This window comes from Geotrypetes seraphini, chromosome 3 (assembly GCF_902459505.1).
Source record: "Geotrypetes seraphini chromosome 3, aGeoSer1.1, whole genome shotgun sequence".
Lineage (NCBI taxonomy): Eukaryota > Metazoa > Chordata > Amphibia > Gymnophiona > Dermophiidae > Geotrypetes > Geotrypetes seraphini.
This window is the reverse complement of record NC_047086.1, coordinates 245,290,494-245,310,657: the sequence shown is the minus strand read 5'-3', so window position 1 is coordinate 245,310,657 and position 20,164 is coordinate 245,290,494. Positions and strand designations below refer to the sequence as shown.

Sequence of the window (20,164 nt, the reverse complement as noted above, 5' to 3'; positions counted from 1 at the left end):
TACTAAATAGATTATTTTTGTACCCCGGGAGGGGGGGGGGGGGGAGCAGCGAAGTTGCGGCCACGTGACCAAACCTGCCCGGCGCCTTACTTCGCACAGATAACTTGCGCGCTGGTGGCTCTAGGGGGCGCTCCGAGACTGTGTGCACGCTCTCCTATCAATGATAGGAGCAGCTCCAGAGCAACAGGAGGATCTGTAATCTGCAAGCGATAAAAAAAAAAAAAGGAGTTAAGCGTTTGTTTTTCCCTCTCTCCTGTTTCATTGCACCGAGCAAGAGAACGGGGCCACTTTTCATTAAGAGCGGCTGCTGAATGCGTTCTGTTATTTCGTTTCCCGGACAGAGACATCCTTAAAATCTCCCCCTTTTTTTTTTTTTGCCTGGGACCGAGTATTGCAGGCATAGAAGCCAACTAGAGGGAAGGGCAAGGTGCAGGATCACCCAAAAACTGGAGAAAGGAAGCAGTGCACGGCTGACATCCCTCATCAAGGCAAAACCTGAGACAAAAGAAAGAGCCTAATACAAATAATAATAAAAGAGATCATCCCCCCCCCCCCTAGCCTGCAATCAGATGTCAGCACAAGCCGCTTATAAACTGCCCAAGGGGGCTGCAATGACAGTAATTACCTTACAGCCCTAAACGTCAAAAAGTTGTTAGAAATCTGTCGCCGTGGAACAGGAGTTGCCCGTGTTCCTTGGAGAAAAGTCGATTTTTTCCCCCCCAGATTATTTTGTAGGTTGCAAGAGGAGGCTATAAAAAGAAAGGGCGTGGATTGGGAAGCGCTGGCATTTCTTTTTTTTTTCTTTTCCCTGCGAGGTGTGGAGAAGGAAACTGGCATTAGACGCTCAAGAAGCGGTGGGAGAGCCGATCGCACTGATTGCTTTGACGGAGGGCGGCGGGTTATCTGGCGTCCGAGACATGAAGGCGGAGGCTGGTGAAGTAACTGGAAGGAAGTGGGGAAAGAAGTGTTGTGGTGGCGTTTTGGGGATCTGAAAGGGGGGGAAAAAAAGTATTAGGCTCTGCACAGTGGAAACGTAGCGCTGAACAAAAGTCGGATCCCCCCCCCCCAAAAAAAAAAAAAAAAAGACAGGAAAACATGAACAGTGAACCGCACCGTGCACAGGCTGCTGTTTCTGCAACGAGCTAGCAAAGGTGCATTTTTAGTGTATGGTTTGCATTAAAAAAAAAAAGTCAGTGAAACTGAAGAAAACTAGCCAAAAATGAAGATCACTTCAGTCGGTGTATTATTTCTGAAGTGAAGGGACGGAGAGATTTCTTTTTGCAAAGCTTATTCCTCCCCCCGCCAAAAAAAAAGCATCAGGTATTAGAGCCCCGTCTACTCGTTGGTTAACAGTTTGGATTACCTGTGGGAAGGGGAAGAAGAGAGATTTGTTCGTCTTCTGGTTCGCTTTGGGAATTTCATTTTTTTTTGCCTGCGTGGATTGGTTTTTCCCCCGGTCCTGGCGTTGAACGGCGATTCGATTTGGGGATCTATCCGGTTTTTTTTGGGGGGGGGTCAACCATGTGCACCAACGTCGTCTGCGAGTGGCTCAAAGCCCTGCGGCTCTTGCAGTACGCGGAGTCTTTCGTGGACAACGGCTACGATGACCTGGAAGTCTGCAAGCAAATCGGGGACCCGGATTTAGACGCCATAGGGGTGCTGCTCCCCCAGCACCGGCGCCGGATCCACGCCGCTGTGCGCCGGCTGAAGGACGAGGCGAGCAAGGGCGACGGCGGCCTGTACTTCACCCTGGAGCCGCGAGGGGCGCCCTCCCTGGGGATTTACCCCCGGCGCCGGGCCCGAGCCTGGTGGGAGGATCCCGGGGCCCAGCAGGGGTTGCAGGCTGGCCCCAAGGGCCACTCCGTGGACAGGGATCTGGCGACCTATCCCAAGCTGAAACTGAAGATAATGATCAGGGATAAGCTGGTGAAGGACGGGATTAACCTGAGCAAGCCCCCTTACTCCAACAAGGTAAGAAGTGGTCTAAAAGTTTACTTCCTAAGGCCTTCTACCTATAAAGTCGTATGAGTTGTTGGTTCTGGGAGCTCCTGAAAACTTTTTTTTAAATTATTATTAATCCAGTCATGTGTTACAAATGTATTGAGCTCTGACAGTCGGTTCTGTTTTTTTTTTAGTATGATCCTTCTTTAAAGAAATAATTGATTGATCGCTTTGCAAGGTGACAGCTTAGGTGTTAGCAGGAAGGAGGCGTGATGGAGAACTGTCATTGGACTTGGAGCAAGGTGCACGCGGGCGGTCTCAAAATTTCTCTCCGGTGATTGGACAGTCAGTGATGTAACAGTGCCCCCTTCTCTTTCTGTCTGCCAGTTGATTGCAGCACCATGATATTGCATGCCTGCTACCCCCTCTCTCCCCCCCCCCATCTTTAATGGCATCTAAAATCAACCAGATGTGTCAAAGACCCCTACCAGATAACTTAGGTGGCCAAAGGAAGGTTGTGGAAATGGACTATTGACAAGGGACTTGGTTAAGGTGGCATTGCCTTTTTTGAAGGCATAAGCAGTCAAATGGTTGCATATCCTTGTTTCCTTGCCTGTCTCCCAGGAAGGTTTCTGTCATTTCATTCTTCTGAGTGTAGTATTTTGAGAGTGATTTTTTTTTTTTTCCCCCAGTTTGTTTTTCCTGGTCACGTTTGCTAAGGTCTGGACCTGTCATGTTTGTTGTTGTTCATATCCAGCTTATCTCTGTCCCTACTGCCGCTTTTCAATATGAGTTTACAGATATGAACCTTCGTGGGGAGGAGGATGGGAGAACTGCACTGCTTAAAGACATTTCAACCAAACTATGCAATTTTTGTCCTTTAAAATTAGTCCCTGTAAATAGCAGGGAAACGGCTGGGTTGCTTATTCAGAGAGATTGAAGAGTGCTGGGCACCTCATTCAGATCTGACCAAAGGGGAGTTGTAGGCAATGCTGACTTTATATCTTTCATGTGTTTTGCATATAGGTAATATGATGCAATTCATATATTTTATCTTTTTTTTTTTTTTTGGAACGGCAGACAGTGTGAAAACATATCTCGATGTATCATGAGATTCAGAGGGGGTGAGGGGGAAGCTGTTTATTTGTATTACCAGAACATAAATTAGTATTTCTGACCACATTGATCTTGGACAAATTTATCCCCCCCCCCCCACACACCTTTTTTACGAATCCGCAGCAGAAGTTTCTACCGTTGCTTAGTAAAAGGGGGAGTTAGGCTGGCAACAAGATTCCACTGAAGTTATACCACCTCTTTTCCCATAGTTATTTGTATATCTAGAACACTGTTGACATTGTGTGCATTGTATAAACTAAGGCCCGGATTCTCTATAGGGCGCTGCTGATCATGTGTCGGTCATACAATACCGCCCTCTAGAGAACTGGGTCTCTGCAAAAGGGTTCATAGTCTAAAGCGCGCGAGGACAAAGGCGACAACCGAGCGCGGACAACTGAGCGCAGGACTTCATCATGCCGAAGAAAAAAACGTATTTTAAAGGGCTCTGATGGGGGTGTTGGTGGGGAACCCCCCCCACACTTTACTTAATAGAGATCGCGCTGGCGTTGTGGGGGGTTGTAACCCCCCCTCATTATACTGGAAACTTAATTTTTTCCTGTTTTCAGTATAATGTGGGGGGTTACACCCCCCACCCCCCTCGGTTGTCGGCGCGCCTTTGTCCTCGCCTTTGACCCGTCACCCTGTAAAAGATAGGCGCTGGAAAAGTAGGCCAGGGTTTTCCTAGCTATGCCATGAATTGCTCCTACTTAGGCGCTGTATGGCATCTAATTCCCATAGTGGCGTGAAGCGCTATAAAGTGCCTACGTAGGCGCGATTCTGGCGCCTTTTATTTAGGTGCCGGTAGGCACTTTATTTTTTACCAGTTTTCATCATTTTAAATGGCATTTCTCAATTAACTTATGCACTAGTAGGACACCTACCGGCTCCTAGGTTTCGGCATTTATAGAATATCCCCCGTAGTAATCCCTTATATTCAGTAGGTTGAAGAATGCAAGAAAGGCTCGGCCATCACTGTTGCGCAGACAGGGTCCTTAGCCAAATGGGGTTGCATTTAAGTGATTTGTGTATACTACTGGTTTTATTAATATATCAAGTCCTTTCACACAGTGTTATGGTAGATACATTTTTAAAAGGGTTTACTAATATTTTGAAACTACTTACTTAAAACACATACTTATGCTGTTGGGTTTGGGGGGGGCACGGTAGGTACTTTTTAGTGCTAGATTGGTTTTGAAACTAGAGGCTGACTGAAACTGGTGGTTTTTGGTTCCTCCTGAAACCAAACCTGTGGCGTGGTTTTGGCCGCAAAGCTGAAACGGAAAAGTTGCGGCGGAAGATGTGGTTTTGCACCCTCCCCTAATGGAAAGCAGATCCTGGGTGGCCACCACTGCTGTCCCCCGATCTCCACCCCCCCTTCCCCCGAGGATAGGTAAGTCCTCCCCAGGGGTACCTTAACAAACCCTGGTAGTCCAGAGGCCTCTTCAGGGGGCAGGAAAGAACTCTACTTTTTCCTGCCTGCTCCACCACTCACTGCTGCCACTGCTTCTACTTTAGAACGGCTGTTGAGACTACCACGGCATCCTTGTTAGACTGCCATGGGAGGCTTCACAGCCATATTGAGATTAACACTGACATAAGCAAGAGTGATTAGAAACTGCTTTTGCTTATGCCGGTGCCAATGCTTGCTGGGACTTCCTACAGCAATTTTGTCAAGCTGCCACAGGGTATCTTGGCGGCCATTTAAAAGTTTTGGCAGTGGCAGCCATGGGCAAAGAAACGGGCAAAGGGGATAGGACTTGATATATCGTTTTTCTGTGTGGTTTTCATATTTTAGACAGGCACTTATTTTTTCCCTTTGGCAATGAAGTGTTAAGTGGCTTGCCCAGAGTTACAAGGAGATGCAGTGGGAATTAAATTTTCAACTTCTGCGTGCTGAGGCAGCTGCTTTAACCACTAGGCTACTCCTGCCTCCACTAGACCACCATAGTTTGTTAACATAGGCTTGGTTTGTTAATGTAGGCCTACTGATGCTCGGGGTTGGTAGGGGTAGTGGCATTGCTGGCGGTGGGGGGGGGGGGGGGGAGAGAAATGGTTGTAGAATTTCAGTTGTAGCTAAAAATGCCTGCATTGTATGCCAAAACTCAAACCTGTATTTTGGATTGGTTTTGATGCCAAATCTGATAATTGAACCCAAATTCTAGTTGGCCTCTATCTGAAACCCTTTTGGAGCAATTCTTTAAATGGGCGCCTAGAAGTATGCGATAATAATTGGCAGTGATATGCGCATATGCATTAGGTGCTATGGTCTGAGCCTATCATCTCTTACCTTATAGAATGATGTCTAAGTGCAGTAGAAAGTGAAGGAAGAGACGGGAGATTCCAGATTGGAGGGGGTAGGGTGGGGGCAACACAGAGGATTTTGTACATGATTGGGGAGAGGAAAGAGAAGATACTTGGGTGAGTCATGGGTAGAAACCCACTAATCCTGTAATTTTGTACACCCATTTTTGCACTTAGCGCACAAAAATGCACATACAAGTTATATAATACTGCCAGTTATGCACGCGTGCAGGGACTTGTAGTTCTGATTTCCCCATTGCATTCACTAAGAAAAGGAGACTACAAGTCCCTACATGCAATGGGGCAAACCCAGGACTGAATCAACCCTGTTGGGCAAATCTCAGCTGGCGCCCTCTTGCCATGCTTGCCTAGCTTCCACACAGCCAGCTGTGCTGTGTTTAATAAACCAAACAGCAATACGAGTATATAAGGTTAATTAATATGCTCTTCAATGTGTAATTATCAAAATATCAGCATACGCCTTGTAGAATGTACAAAATACTATCAAAAAATAATAAATTAAATATATGATGTGAAAAGTGCTCCGTGCCCTTTGTCTCCTGTACGAACGGTGCCGCTAAGAGAGCAAGTTTGGGACCATCATAACACTCCTCCGTCCCAATACAGAAATGTTACCACAGCAGTTACTAATAAAATTGAAAGAAGGTAGCACTTAACTTGTTTGAAGTGGTTGATCTTGTTCCTTCATTATAGCTATGTAGCGGCCCGGCAGGAATTTTTTTTTTTTCTGTTTTATACCTTTGCTATTGTGCTTCAAAGTGACTGGTGCAAGCTCATAAAATGTGCATAAAATAACTGCTCCTCTACTCGAACCCAAGTTTCACCCTGAACAAGCTAAACAAATCGAACAGCATAGACGCTGGAAAATGAAAGCTTCATATACTCTTATATGTATATAAAATAAGCAGTCAAAGCCAACTTTCTGGATATCTAGATAGGCTTCTTAGCCGCTCTGCATCCAAAGTTCCAGGCAGCTTGTTGGAGATGTGATATGGGCTTAACACTTGAATGTCTTGCAGAAATAATCAAACCTTTACCAAGACATCCAGGATGGAACTTAGATGTCTGAGGCTAGACCTGTTTTAAAAGCATCTAAGTGCCAAAAAAGGACCCAAACTGACTAGATGACTACTGAAGGGATTAAGTAATGACCCCACCCACCCCACAAAGATAGGACTAAAACAGTAGATACTTGTCTCTTTAACAGTAGCATCTGGTATGGGAACACCTACTAGTGCCACACACAGGAAAGTAGCCTGGAGGGGGGTAGTGAACTATAGAGAGGAAGACCCAAGCCCATAAACCACTCTAAATATTACACTTATGGTGAAAAATTTGCCATATAGGTACAACCTGCAGCCAGAAGGGCTATTGGGGTGAGAGACAGGTGGGTAGGTTTTGGGGAAATTTTGGAGAGCTTAGCATAAATTATAAAGGGGTTATGGTGAGATGTACGTCTGACACGTGTTCTGTGAAGTTCACAGCAGTGCCCTCTGAGGGCTCAGTTGATGTGTGCGGGGTTAGTTCATTACAATGCTGGCTCCTCCCATGTCCAAATGGTCTGGATTTGGATGTTTTGCACTTGGATGTTTTTGTGGTTGAAAATAGCAAATAAAGTTAAACATGCTAAGGTTGAATGTCCTGATGACCAATACGTCTACATAGGCAAATTTTGGGAAAAAATTTGGATGAAAATGGATGCTTGCAAAGGGCTCGCAAACTGATCGATTTGCTTAGTGAATCTAGCCCTAAGTTTTAATATAGCGCTGCTAGCCGTGATTCTGTTAACGGTTCCTAAGCATCACTGACATGCGGCCGGCCTATTTAGATGCCGTTTATAGAATCGGCCCCCCGAAGTGCCAATTAGCAGAAACAAAATTCTATGTTTTGGCATTATTTCAGGTCATTGATTGAACCATATTCACATCATTGTCGTCTTCGTTGGGCTGAGAACTTTTCAGCACCCCATCGTACCACTATATGCACTATGGCATAGAAATATCATGGGATGTTTAAGCGTGTTCAAGAAATTGCGGCGCCGTTGGAGAGTTTGCAAAGATGGACTCCTACTACCTTTACTGCATTGCATCTTTAATGTGATCTCTTACTTTGTGAACTGCATGTTCCATAATGTGCATTGTATTGTTAAATTGTGCCTTGGAAAATTGCCATCTTGTCAATGCATCCCTAGTACTTGTTAAATTTGAAGTAAACATGGATAATAAGAAATGTAAATCTGGTATTTCTGTTCTAATTTCAAATGACCAAATTGAATATGATGTGATTGGACAGGTTACATTCTGAATTCCTTCTATCTCAAATGCTCCATTAATATGTAGGAGACACTGAGATAGGCAAACAATTGCATTGTCTGTCCCTATAATATTTACTGGCTCTGTAGTTTGCGTAAAACAACGAACAAACTGCAGATATTGTACACGATACAGGCGTTGTTTATTAGTAGAAAAAATGTAGTAATATATACAACCTTATTACCAACCAGGGGACCCGACATGGTCCGTGTTTCGGATAACAACATCCAAGATTATCCTCTTTTTTTTTTTTTTTTTTTCTTTTTAATGTATAAATTGTTAAATTTTTAATATTTTATGTTATTTACTGTTTTAATATCATGTTTATTTACAAACTGTAACTCGCTTAGAAATAATTTAATTGAGCGATTAATCAAATATGAATAAAACTTGAAACTTGAAACTTGAAGATGGATGCGAGCTTGTTCTGCATTTGATATCTTTTGTGCGATTTGTCTCGTACCTTAACCACCATGGACCCCTGAGGAAGGCGTGTTATCCGAAACACGGACCGTGTCGGGTCCCCTGGTTGGTAATAAGGTTGTATATATTACTGCATTTTTTTCTACTAATAACCAACGCCTGCATCTTGTACAATATCTGCAGTTTGTTGTTTTCTGCTTGCTTCGCTGCAGACTATGTTGGATTCTTCTTTTTCTTGTGCTTTCTGTAGTTTGCGTTACATAAGTACAGTTACTTAGGTAATAAAATAAATATCTGGAACTGAGCATTTGGAACTGTGACATTATATGCTCAGGCAAGAGAATAATGTTCCATATCAAGTAACATAAAGGGTGATTGCATACTACTGTATTGTGTGTAGAAGTGTACAAAGGATTATTACATAAATATAATTCCTGTGTTTATAATAGGATAGGTTAGAATTTCTCCTAAAACATAACCATGATTCAAAATGAGATAACAAATCTCTTGGCCTCTTTAGGTCCTGTTGCTAATACAGATGTACATTACCGGTAACTCATGTGAACTGCTATTTCCACTTTCCATAAATCACTAAACTGAGATGGGGGCAAATGTTGTGCTTTTCTAAATATGAGTTTAGCAAATAAGGCCATTTTCCTTCCATAAGATCTTTGCCTGTGGAAGAGTAAAATGTAGCATACGTCATCTTGAGTGTACAATGCAATGTTTCAAACTCGTTCCTTCTAAGAAGATCTGTGTAACCAGCTCTACTCAAGCCTTCTCTTTCAAGACCTTTAAACTCTTGGGTTGTTACAGTATAGCCACTTCTATTTGAGGGAATCTAGAAACTAATTTTATGACATCTTCCGTCCGTTACAGTTGCCAGTATTCCTTAGTGTGTAACTAAAGCAGTCAGTGCAACTTTGCGTGGCGTCTAACCCTCTCATTGCAGTTCCAACAGTTCCAAGCAACCCCCCCTCCCCCATCCAACAGGAAAGATCACAGATCTTTCTTTCTGTCTCTTTTGACTTTGGTGCTACCCTGATTACCTGAAAATAAGACCTATCCCAAAAATAAGCCCTAGCATGATTTTTAAAGTTGTTCCTAATATAAGCCCTATCCCAACAACAAGCCCTAGTTAAGATCGACCCCTGAAGTCCCCCCCACTCATGAATGTCCCTGACTCCATTCCTGCCCGCTTCACCGAAAAAATCAGGCTCGTCAATTCGGCAGCCTCCACCCTGGTGAGACCTGACATACCTACGCTTTGAGGCCTCCTAAAGCAGCAGCGGCGGCAGCGCTCTGAATGGGCTGCTTCGCAGCCTTCCCCCTGCCACTTCACTGATGACATCATCAGTAATAAAGCAGAGGGAAGACCACGAAGCAGCCCGTTCATATCGCTGCTGCTGCCGCTGCTGCTTTAGGAGGCCTCGGAGCGCAGGTATGTCAGTCTCACGGTGGAAGGGTTGGTGGGATCCTGCTGCATGGGGAGATGAGAGGAATGGATAGAAAGATGCTGCACAAAAGGATGGGTGAGAGGGGAGGATAGATGTTGCACATGGGTGGGAGGGAGAAAAGAAAGAGGAAGAATTGGGGTGGAGGAGAGGAAGGGGGAGATGATTATTGAAAAGAGAAAATAAGACATCTCCCAAAAATAAGCCCTAATACATTTTTTTGGACCCAATATAAGATAATATAAGATACTGTCTTATATAAGATACTGTCTATAATATAAGATACTGTCTTATTTTCGGGGAAACACGATAATCCCCTTGCTAAAGCTAACATCAGGTCTTCTAATGGCCTAGTGAATATCTGACCAGTGGTGTAGTAAGTGGAGGAGGCAGACTGCCCCAGGCGTCATCTTGATGGGGATGCTGGCACCCCCCATGCCATGCTCATGCCCTCTTTCCACCCTCCCCCCCCGTACTTGTTTAAATCTTTGCCAATATGAGCAATTTCTCTGGCCTGCTGCTCGCACTGGCCTGGCTCCCTTTTGAAATCACTTCTGGGTCGCAGGGCCAGGAAATAACGTTGGAAGGAAAGACAGTGCTGGCGCAAGCAGCAGGCTGGAAAAGCTGCTTGCGCTGATGAAAATTTTAAAGAGATATGGAGGGAAGGGAGGGTGCAAGTGTGGCATGGGGGGGGGGGCGCACAAAAAAATAATTCAGAATGCAGCAGTAAGATTGATTTTCAACTTGAGGAAATATGATCATATCACTGATTCTTATTGCTGACTGCACTGGCTTCCAGTTGAGGCCCGGGTTAAATTTAAGCTCGGTTGCATTTGTTTTAAGGCACTACCAGACTCAATTCCTGAATATCTTTTGGAATCTTTTATTATTACAGATTCTAAACACTCTAGAACAGTGGTTCCCAACCTTGTCCTGGAGAACCACCAGGCTAATCGGGTTTTCAGGCTAGCCCTAATGAATATGCATGGAGCAGATTTGCAAGCCTGTCACTTCCATTATATGCAAATCTCTCTCATGCATATTCATTAGGGCTAGCCTGAAAACCCGATTGGCCTGGTGGTCCTCCAGGACAGGGTTGGTAACTACTGCTCTAGAAAATTTCATTCATTGTTTTCATTCCCCTCTGTAAAGGGATATAAATTCAAGAAATTTCAGGAACGATTACTATCTTTTCAGGCAGCCTCATGGACTAGGGATTTAACTCTATATTCACATTCCCAATTTTGTATCAGCAATTTCGATGTGCCTTAAAGACGTATCTTTTTAGGTAATGTTTTGAAAGTTAGAAATTCGATGTTTATTCATTTGTATTATTAATCTTTGTGAACCGCATAGAACTTAATGGTATTTGCGGTATACAAGTGAGTGTTATGTTATGGATGGAGAGGAGAGTGCAGGGAAGGTGCCACCAGCCTGGATGCCTCCTGCCCTTGCTACGCCACTGTATCTCACATCCCATGCTTTGTTTAGACATGAATAAACTATTAAAATTCAGTCTAATTTACATTGCATGATTTACATTAGTGGGTAATACTGTAATTAGATAATAATAATAATAATTTATTTCTTATATACCACTATACCGTGAAGTTCGAAGAGGTTTACAATGAAGATTGTAGCGGAGCCGATACCTGGGCCTTCAGGGAATCCGGACTCTGCTCACTTCAGCGCCTCTTTGACGTGCTTCCTTTAAGTAGGAAGTCCTGCTGGATCTCACGTGACAATAAATAAAACATAATTGGCACAACAGTCAGTTCATGGTTCAAAACAAAACACTTTATTGTGTTCTGGAAATGGGAGTCTACTTCTAGGCAGTCCTGACTCCATAATGATAAAGTTAGTGCACAAACCAAAAATATAGCTGAGTCTAAACAGTAGGGCTCAGCTGCCACCTTAATACAGGTAAAAAGGAAAAGAAATAACACAGTCCAAAATCATTGTTGTCAGATGGCCAAAAATATAAGTCCAAAAATGCTGCTGTCTTAAAACTTGACTGGTCCCACAGCAATATGTCTAGCACTCCAAGCGGTGCTCTAACCAAGCCCTGCAGTGCAACAGGCTTGTTCCTCAATCAGTTTAATTTAGCTGATGAGAGGGGAAAGGAGTAAGCGAATCCACTGTTAAATGTTCTGCAAGACAGAACGCCACGAATGGCCCCACTAACCCACCTATATGGAAAGTGGATTCTCCCCAACTTACTTACTTCCCTCAGGTAAATTATATCAGCTCCACAACCAAATAAACTTCAGGAAGTCAGCTACTTAAAGCTTATAACAAAACGTTTTTTTTTTTCTTTTCTGTTCTAACTGAACACAGCAGTCCCTGTCTCATTCAGCTCACTAAGCAACTTGCTTTGAAAAACATACAGAGCTATTCCTACTGCTATATTGTAAACTAATCAGACCTGCCACTTAACTTAGGTCCATGCAGGTATCTTCAGGCAGTCCATTAATTTGTACCCAGTCCATGGGCTCCGGCGCTGTCTGTTGGCTGGTCCCACAGTCAGTATCACATTCATTCATCTCAATATCCTGAGACTCAAGAGCCCCATCAGGTGAGTACTCTCCTCGAGCTGACCCAGGCAAGACTGCCTTTTTCCTCCTGAGAGCAGCCTCTAAATTGCACAAACGAGCCCGCCCTGTTCTCAGAGGAGGAGGAGCTACCTGCCCTGCCTGCTTAGCTTTTCCTGGTTTTTTAATTATCCCTTTCAGCTGGGGACTAGCAGAGGGAGAAGTATGCCTCAGAAGCTGTTCTAGGCTGTTCCCCTGCACCTCCTCTACTCCCTTCACATTATTTGTTTCAGAATTAAAGGGGGAGTCAGTAATTCCTTTTCTACTGTGTATCCTTGGGCTAGCTTTAGCACTAGCAAAGCTAGGCACGAGTCCACCTTTGGGCTAGGATCGTGACAAGATACATTTGACAGTACATGGGATAGAAACGGTTTACAATAAAGATACGTTTAGTCAGTACATGGGATACAAGTGGGTTACAGTAAAGATATATTTTGTCAGTACATGGGATGCAAGTATCTGATGAAATATAATTTCCATAGTGCTCCATGAGTATTTTCTGTTTAACTGGTTTTTGGTTCAGTCTCAAACTTGCGGTACATGGGCTGCAAGCGGCCCGCCAGGTACTATTTTGAGGCCCTCGGTATTATAAAGATTGATTCTTTATGGAAAACGTGTGCCTTAAGTGTCCGGCGGTCGCTGCAACCTCATGCAAGCGCTTTCCTGCATCTGTACGCGATTGTGAGGTGAAATCAAATTGCGTGCCGACGCAGGAAAGTGCTTGCTTGAGGTTACAACAGTGAGGCGAACAACGTTCCAGACCGTAAAGTAACCATTGGAGGCAGTGCAGCTTTTGCGTGTGTCTGGTGCCGGAGGAGGTGAGAACTGAAGGTGTTTGCGGACACGACCACCGGACACTTGAGTCACAAGTTTTCCATAAAGAATCATTCTTTATAATACTAAAGGCCTCAAAATAGTTGGTCCAAAATCTTGTCTCTTACAGTTGATACTTTGATAGTTTTTCACTCTTCATGTTGCACTGCTTTCAGCTGTGTATAGCTGAAATTATCAGAAGCAATTAAGGAAAGATTTATAAATTATAACAAGTTTTACCTCATGCAAAGTTGTCATTTCTTTAATAAGACATTAACTATTTTTTTTTTCCTGCAAGTACCTACAAATCCAAAATGTGGCCCTGCAAAGGGTTTGAGTTTGAGACCGCTGCTCTAAAGTAACTGAATCCAGCAGTCCCCAGAAGGTGTTCTTGGTAAAGAGGGATTTTGAAAATCTGTATCCTTCATTCTCAATTAAATGTTATGGTTATCCAGTGGCATGGCGAGAGAGGTTGGCGTCGTGGGTAGTGGGGCCCGGCATTTCTGCTCCATGCGTTCCCGCTCTTCCCAGCTGCTTGGGGAAATGTTCGCTGGCGCAAGCAGCATCTTTCATCTGCTGCTCGCGCCAGCCTTGGCTCCCTTCTGATGTCACGTCCTGGTCCTGCGACCAGGATGTGATGTCAGAAGGAAGCCAAGGCCAGTGAGAGCAGCAGCTGAAAGATGCTACTCGCACTGGCAAACATTTAAAGAGGTATGTGAGAGGGTGGCGAGGTGGAGAGGCACTGACGCCCCTATGAAGATGGTACCCAGGCTGCAGTGGCGTAGTAAGGGGTTACTACGCCACTGTGGTTTTCAATCAATAAAGTAAAATCACAAGTATTGGCCCTCACTATATTGGTAGGAGAACATTGTTGATATGTGCTGGTGTTAACCTCGTGCAAGCAAAATGTTATGTAGGCCAACTGAAAGTAATCTCTAAAGTGTCATAAATATGTACCCATCGAACACTGATATGGAGAAACGCCCTCTCTGTTTGGAATAACGGAACTTATCCAAACCTTTTTTTTAACCCAGATATACTCAATGCGGTTACCACATCCTCTGGCAATAAGTTCCAGAACGTAACTGTTCTTTGAATTTAAAAAAAAAAAAAAAAAGTTCCTCCTATTTGTTTTAAAAGTATTTCCTTGTAATTTCGTTAACTCCTATCTTTTACTAAGCCATGATAGAGGTTTCTACCGCGGCCCAGGGTGCGAAATGCTCCGACGCTGTTCCTATGCTCATAGGAATTCTATGAGCATAGGAGCAGCGTTGAAGCATTTAGCACTCTTGAGATGTGATAAAAAACCTCTATTGCAGCTTAGTAAAAAAGGAGGGGAGGGGAAGGAGGTAAATGTCCCCTTGTTTTTGTACTACGTACTTAAAAGGGTGAAAAATGGATTCACTCGTATCCAGTGGTCTCAAACTCAAACCCTTTGCAGGGCCACATTTAGGATTTGTAGGTACTTGGAGGGCCTCAGAAAGAAATAGTTAATGTTTTTTGTTAACGAAATGACAATTTTGCATGAGGTAAAACTCTTTATAGTTTATAAATCTTTCCTTTTGGCTAAGTCTTAATAATAATATTGTCATTTATAGCTAAAGAGACATATGATCAAGAAACTGTTTACTTTACTTTTGTGTTTGATAAACATACCGAGGACCTCAAAATAGTACCTGGCGGACCTGCAAGTTTCAGACAACTGCACTTACCCATTCTACACCACTCAGAATACTGAAGACCTTAATCATATCCCCCCCTTAACTATCTCTTTTCCAAGCTGAAGAGCCCCAACCTCTTTAGTCTTTTCTCATGAGAGAAATTCCATTTCCTTTATCATCTTAGTTCTTCTTTGAACCTTTTCTAATTTCGCTATATATTTTTTTTTTTTTGAGATATGGTAACTGCCTAATACTCAAGGTGAGGCTGCACCACGGAGCAATGCAAAGACATTAAAATATTCTTGGTCTTATTTTACCATTCCTTTCCTAATAATTCCTTGCATCTTGGGGTTGTTGGAAGATTCAGAAGCGACTTCATTAACTCTCCAGCAGTGATGTGTTTTGCAAGTCACGAAGTTACACCATATCATCACAATTAGCATTCAGGAACTTTTTTGAACGGGCACTATTTGGGTCTCCTGAAGCAGGGATCAAAATGGGGCCATGTTGGGACCCCACCAACCCTGTTTATGAGCTAAGTGTATACTTTATCAGCTTTAAAATACAGTGATGGTTGCATGATATAAGAAAGAAAGAAAAAATATTGAACATTTGAATACGGTTCAAGAATTAAATCATATCTACAGCCTTTTGAGTATGTGACCAAAGATTTTTTATGAAATGACAATGACTGGAAGATAAACTCTTTACCCAAGGGAGGTTTTTCAGCCTTCCCTTCAGAGTTTCACATCTCTGAGCATTTTTATACATTTTTTTTGATCACACTATATAGGCTAGTTACCTTTAAGAGGTCAGTTACACTTTATATCAATCTTTAACTTCTTTCTGACCTTGTCTTCATATCTTAGTATCCCTGAATGTACTAAAGGAAATTTTAACAGCAATACACTGGGCAGAAGATTTCAGTGTAGTGTCTACAATGACTCCCCAATTTTTTTTCTTGGGTGCTGATGCTCTAGCATTTGGTAACTATGACTTGGATTATTCTTCCCAATGTGCATCACTTTGCGTTTGTCCACATTAAATTTCATCTGCCATTTGGATGCCCAGTCTTCCAATTTCCCCTAAGGTCTAACTGCAATTTTTCACAGTCCTTGTGTGTTTTAACAGCTTTAAATAGTGGAGTGTCATCTACAATTTCAATCGCCTCACTTGATGTTCTGATTTCCAGATCATTTATAAATAAAGGTATGTGTGTTGGGTTGTAGATGTATGTTTTGCATTTTGTAAAGAATATGTCTAAACCCCAAAATCTACCTCAAGGACTGCTTACTAAGTGCCAATGTATGCCATTGTTTGGATGTCTTACTGTTTTGAAAATGAGCCCCATAGTCTCTTTTTAGTTTAGACATGGCAAAATTTTATTCACATAATGATTCAAAATGTTGCGTGATCGTGGCACCAAGGTACCCCCCCCTTCAAACCCAGCATGCACCCAAAAAGAGGGAGAAAAAGCCTCAGACTAATGTAGCAGTATAGAACCAAAAGGTACAAATCAAAACTGCTTTTGATACTTTCACTGGCAAAAAAAAAACCTCCCTCACAGAACAGCTCAGGTTTAGAAAAGGGCAAAGTCACCCAGAGGCACCGTTCAAGGACTTAGCTGACAAAAGACGACTTGAGCTCCAACGCTGTCCCAATGAGCGACCTTGTTTCACCAATGTTTACCTCATCAGGGGAACAAACAATATGGCAGCCACACTGAGCCCCTTAGTTTTTAGTTTAGGCATGGCAGCTTGGCTGCACTTTTCAAGGCCGTATTATTTGTTCCCCTGATGAGCCAAACATTGACTCAGTTTTTTTTTTTTGAGGGAGGTAGGGGAGGGGTAGAAGTTCAACAACAACTTTGGATACACATGCTTTGTGTGTGTGTCCTGTGCCTATGGCCACTCTTGCAGACTTTAAAATTCAAGCAGACTGCTCCTGCCTGCAGTCACCCTATTGCCACCGACATCTCCAGACCGGCCAGAAAAATTTTGCACGCTGAAAAGTGCTGTGCATTACATGGAGTGCCCATTTTCTTCCTAATGAGCTCCTTTAATGCATTTGCATAGGATTCTCGGCGACTGCTACCACGGTCGGTATAAGCCACCGAGAACCCTTTTGTGCATCGGAGGCTGGAACCTTGCAAGCTAGACTGCTTGCAACCAGTCTTACTGGCACGGTAAGCTTTTGAGCATCAAGCTCTAACTTGGCAAAAATTAACCCCCAAATGAATGGCATAGGCGCACAATTGCGTACTTTTAATTCTCCCTATCTGCGGAGGGAGGGCTTCAGAAGTTAAGTGACTTTTTCACAGCTGTAGGAGAAGAGGCTGATCCCATTCATGTTTCCTTTCCTATAAAGTTCATCAGATAACTTGTATGAGTAAGTAGAGGATCGATTCTGAGTTTTCTGTTTCTGTGGCCACTTAGACTAACATTTAAACACATTTTTACAGCCTCTTGTGTCCTTCCTTTATAAGAAGTAGCTACTAGGAACATGGAGCATACTGTTTACTATATCTGGACCCTCCATTCGCAAGAGTTTTCTGTCCATTGGAAGGCTTGGGTTGGCTTGCTTGTTGTTGGCAAAGGCAGCAAAATTGGATAAGGATGCACAAGAGCAGGTATAAACCATTTATTGTAATTAGAAGCTGTAATTAAATCTCACTGGGCTGTCAGCTGTCACTTGATCCTTATGTAAGATAAACTGCATGCTTAATTTCAGTGGACAGTTTCCACCGATATTGAGCCTTAATTGCCTTGATCTTGACAAATAGAGTATTTATTTCCCTGCTACTGCCTACGAATAGTTAATCTGGTTGTAAAATATTTCCAATTCATTCAGATATAAATCAGGAATTTCCAGATGTTACCAAAAAGGCCCTAGTGCATTTCCTATGGTGTTTCTCCTTCTTTGGCAACACTGTGGCCTGAGTGAAATTGGACTGTATTCGTAAGAGCATTTTATAAATGAGGAGATGTCAATATTTTTTTTTCCTATCAGGACTAAATTTGAAATGGGAGTTTGATGTATTTTAATGTCTAGTTTTTTTGTGTTTTTTTTTTTTTTTTTTCTTGGATTTGTAGAATTGTAAATGTTATGTATTTGTTGTTTTTATTCATTTGTATATGTGGACATTGCAACCCGCTTAGGATATAAGCGGGATATAATTTTTTTAAATAAATAAATCTGGAAAATTACTAACAGTGTACAGACTGGAACTAGGGGATTGTCTCTTCCTGCTGAGCTGTTTCTCCTGCTTGACTGCGCTATAGGGTCCTTTTACAAAGGTGCGTTAGGGCCTTAATGTGCACGTGCTAGCCACTACCGCCTCCTTTTTAGGAGGCAGTTTTTTGGGTAATTTTGTGCATGCTAAAGATCAGCGCACCCAAAAATGTCTAAGTCCCCTTTTGGCCTAAGGCCTTAAAACGTTGAAAGTAGAAGCAGGGAAAATGTCCATAATAAAAAAAACGTCCAAATGGAGGTTTTGTTTGATAATGGCCTGCCTCTACATTCAGCTGTTTAAACGCCCAGACCACCACTACGTCTACACTTATACCCCATAATGAACCAAAAAAATGCCCAAGCCCCAAATGTCCAACACGAGGGCTTTTAGGTGAAGGAGGAGCCAGTCCTTCGCCTAAAAGCTGGATTCTGTAACCGGTGTCTGTCAAACAACACCGGTTACAGAATCCACAGCAACCCCCCCCCCCCCCCCGACAACATTGGGGCAAGAGGGAGCCCAAGCCCTCCTGCCCCGCGATCGCTAACCTCCCTGATTACGGTCGGACAGGAGGGAACCCAAGCCCTCTTGCCCCGCGGCACCAACGACCCCCCTCCTGACGATATCGGGGCAAGAGGGAGCCCAAGCCCTCTTGCCCCGAGCACCGATGACCCCCCCCGATGATATCGGGGCAGGATGGAGCCCAACCCCTCCTGCCCAGTCGGACCCTCCACCCCCCACTACAATACGGGCAGGAGGGATCACAGGCCCTCCTGCCCTCGACACAACCCCCCCAATGACCACCCCTCCCGAACCTCTGATCAGCCCCCCCGCAGACTCGCAGCTGACCCCATGACCCACCCCACCCCCAATCCCACCCCCATACCTTTGAAATGTTGGCCGGACGGACGGGTGCCAAGCCCGCCCGTCTGGCAGGCCAGCCGGCTCCAGAATGGGGTATTTTTCTGTTCCTAAATGGCTCATAGTTACAAAATAAAATAGTTAAAGTGGGATTTGAACCCGAGTCCCTTGGTTTACAGTCCACTGCACTAACCACCAGGCTGCCCCTCTGCTCTGCCTGGATATATGTATGACCGTTTTCTAAGAATGCTGGTTACAAATGTCTTTTGTTTTCCCCAGTCATAATTTGGATATTCTAGTTTGTAATGGTGCTGTTCTGTTCATGCTGGACGTCTCCAGCACACAGACATTTGTATTTTCGTATAGGAAATCTTATGTTTGGGATGTTGGATATCCCTATTCTGACCTGGATGTCCTTTTTGGAAAATGCCTCTCCATGTGTGTCTTTATAAAATAATCTTAAAACAAGCAACTCCCAGCCTGGATAACGTGTTATAAAATTATCCTCCATATATATATAGCTAAGCAGTTTAATTAAATACTACTTTCTTGTATCCTAAATTAAGCTACTTAGCAATATGCAGAGCCACTGAATATTCTCCATCCAGGGGGTAATTCTATAACAGTGCACTTATATAAGGTACTTATTCTATATAGGAAAGTAAGGGCCAGATTCTGTAACCGGCGTCCAAGTTGGTGGCTGCCTTAAAAGTGGCCGCCCATCGCCTTTCAATCATTCCAGGGCGCTTTTTACGGAATTGTGCTAAGATAGGTGGCTGAAATGTAGGCCCAGAAAACCCAGGCTTACATTTCAGTTGCTTATCTTGGCTGCTAGACTGCAGCAGCCGAGAGCAACAGGGGTATTCCCTCCCCCATTAGCTGAGTGGCAGGGACTCCCCAAAGCCGTGATTCTGTAACCAGCACCCAAGTTTGCCAACCTTAGAACTGGAAGCAGATGGATGATGGACTGACAAGTCAGGTTCTGAGCACTAATTCTATAATGGAATCTGGACACCGAGATTCTGTTATAGAATACTTGTTTAAATTGGCATCAGTGAGCCTACATAGAGGTATGCCCACTTATGCCAATAGCAGGCTTGAGTGAGTTCACTTAAATGCAGCAATTTAGAGCTGGTTTCTGTAAACGGCGTCGGTATGGGCAGCCACCTCCAAAATGGCCGCCGATTGCATGTCAGTCATGTAGCGGCGCCATTTGTAGAATCACGGCTACCTCAAACATAGTCACTGGTAATGTAGGTCAGGGTTTTCGAGGCCTACATTTCTAGTGCCTATGTTTGATGTGAATCGCATCTACGGAGGCATCTAAGGACGCCCAAGGTTGTATCCAGCATTAGCCACGCCTTTTTTGACCTTAGGCATTCTAAGGTGCCTCCGTCATTACGATCTGTGTAAAGTATTCTATAAATTTACGTGCACAATC

At 43.6% G+C, this 20,164-nt stretch overlaps 1 protein-coding gene across 1 annotated transcript in view; it reads left to right on the top strand.

Annotated features, from left to right (window-relative positions):
• Positions 1–804: 804 nt before the first annotated feature.
• SAMD5 (sterile alpha motif domain containing 5) overlaps positions 805–20,164 on the top strand; it is a 1,167,496-nt gene continuing 1,148,136 nt past the window's right edge. The window contains exon 1 of the mRNA XM_033937637.1: positions 805–1,971. Within this exon, the coding sequence (XP_033793528.1) occupies positions 1,522–1,971 (450 nt within the window). The 5' untranslated portion in view covers positions 805–1,521. The remainder of the gene's footprint in view (positions 1,972–20,164) is intronic.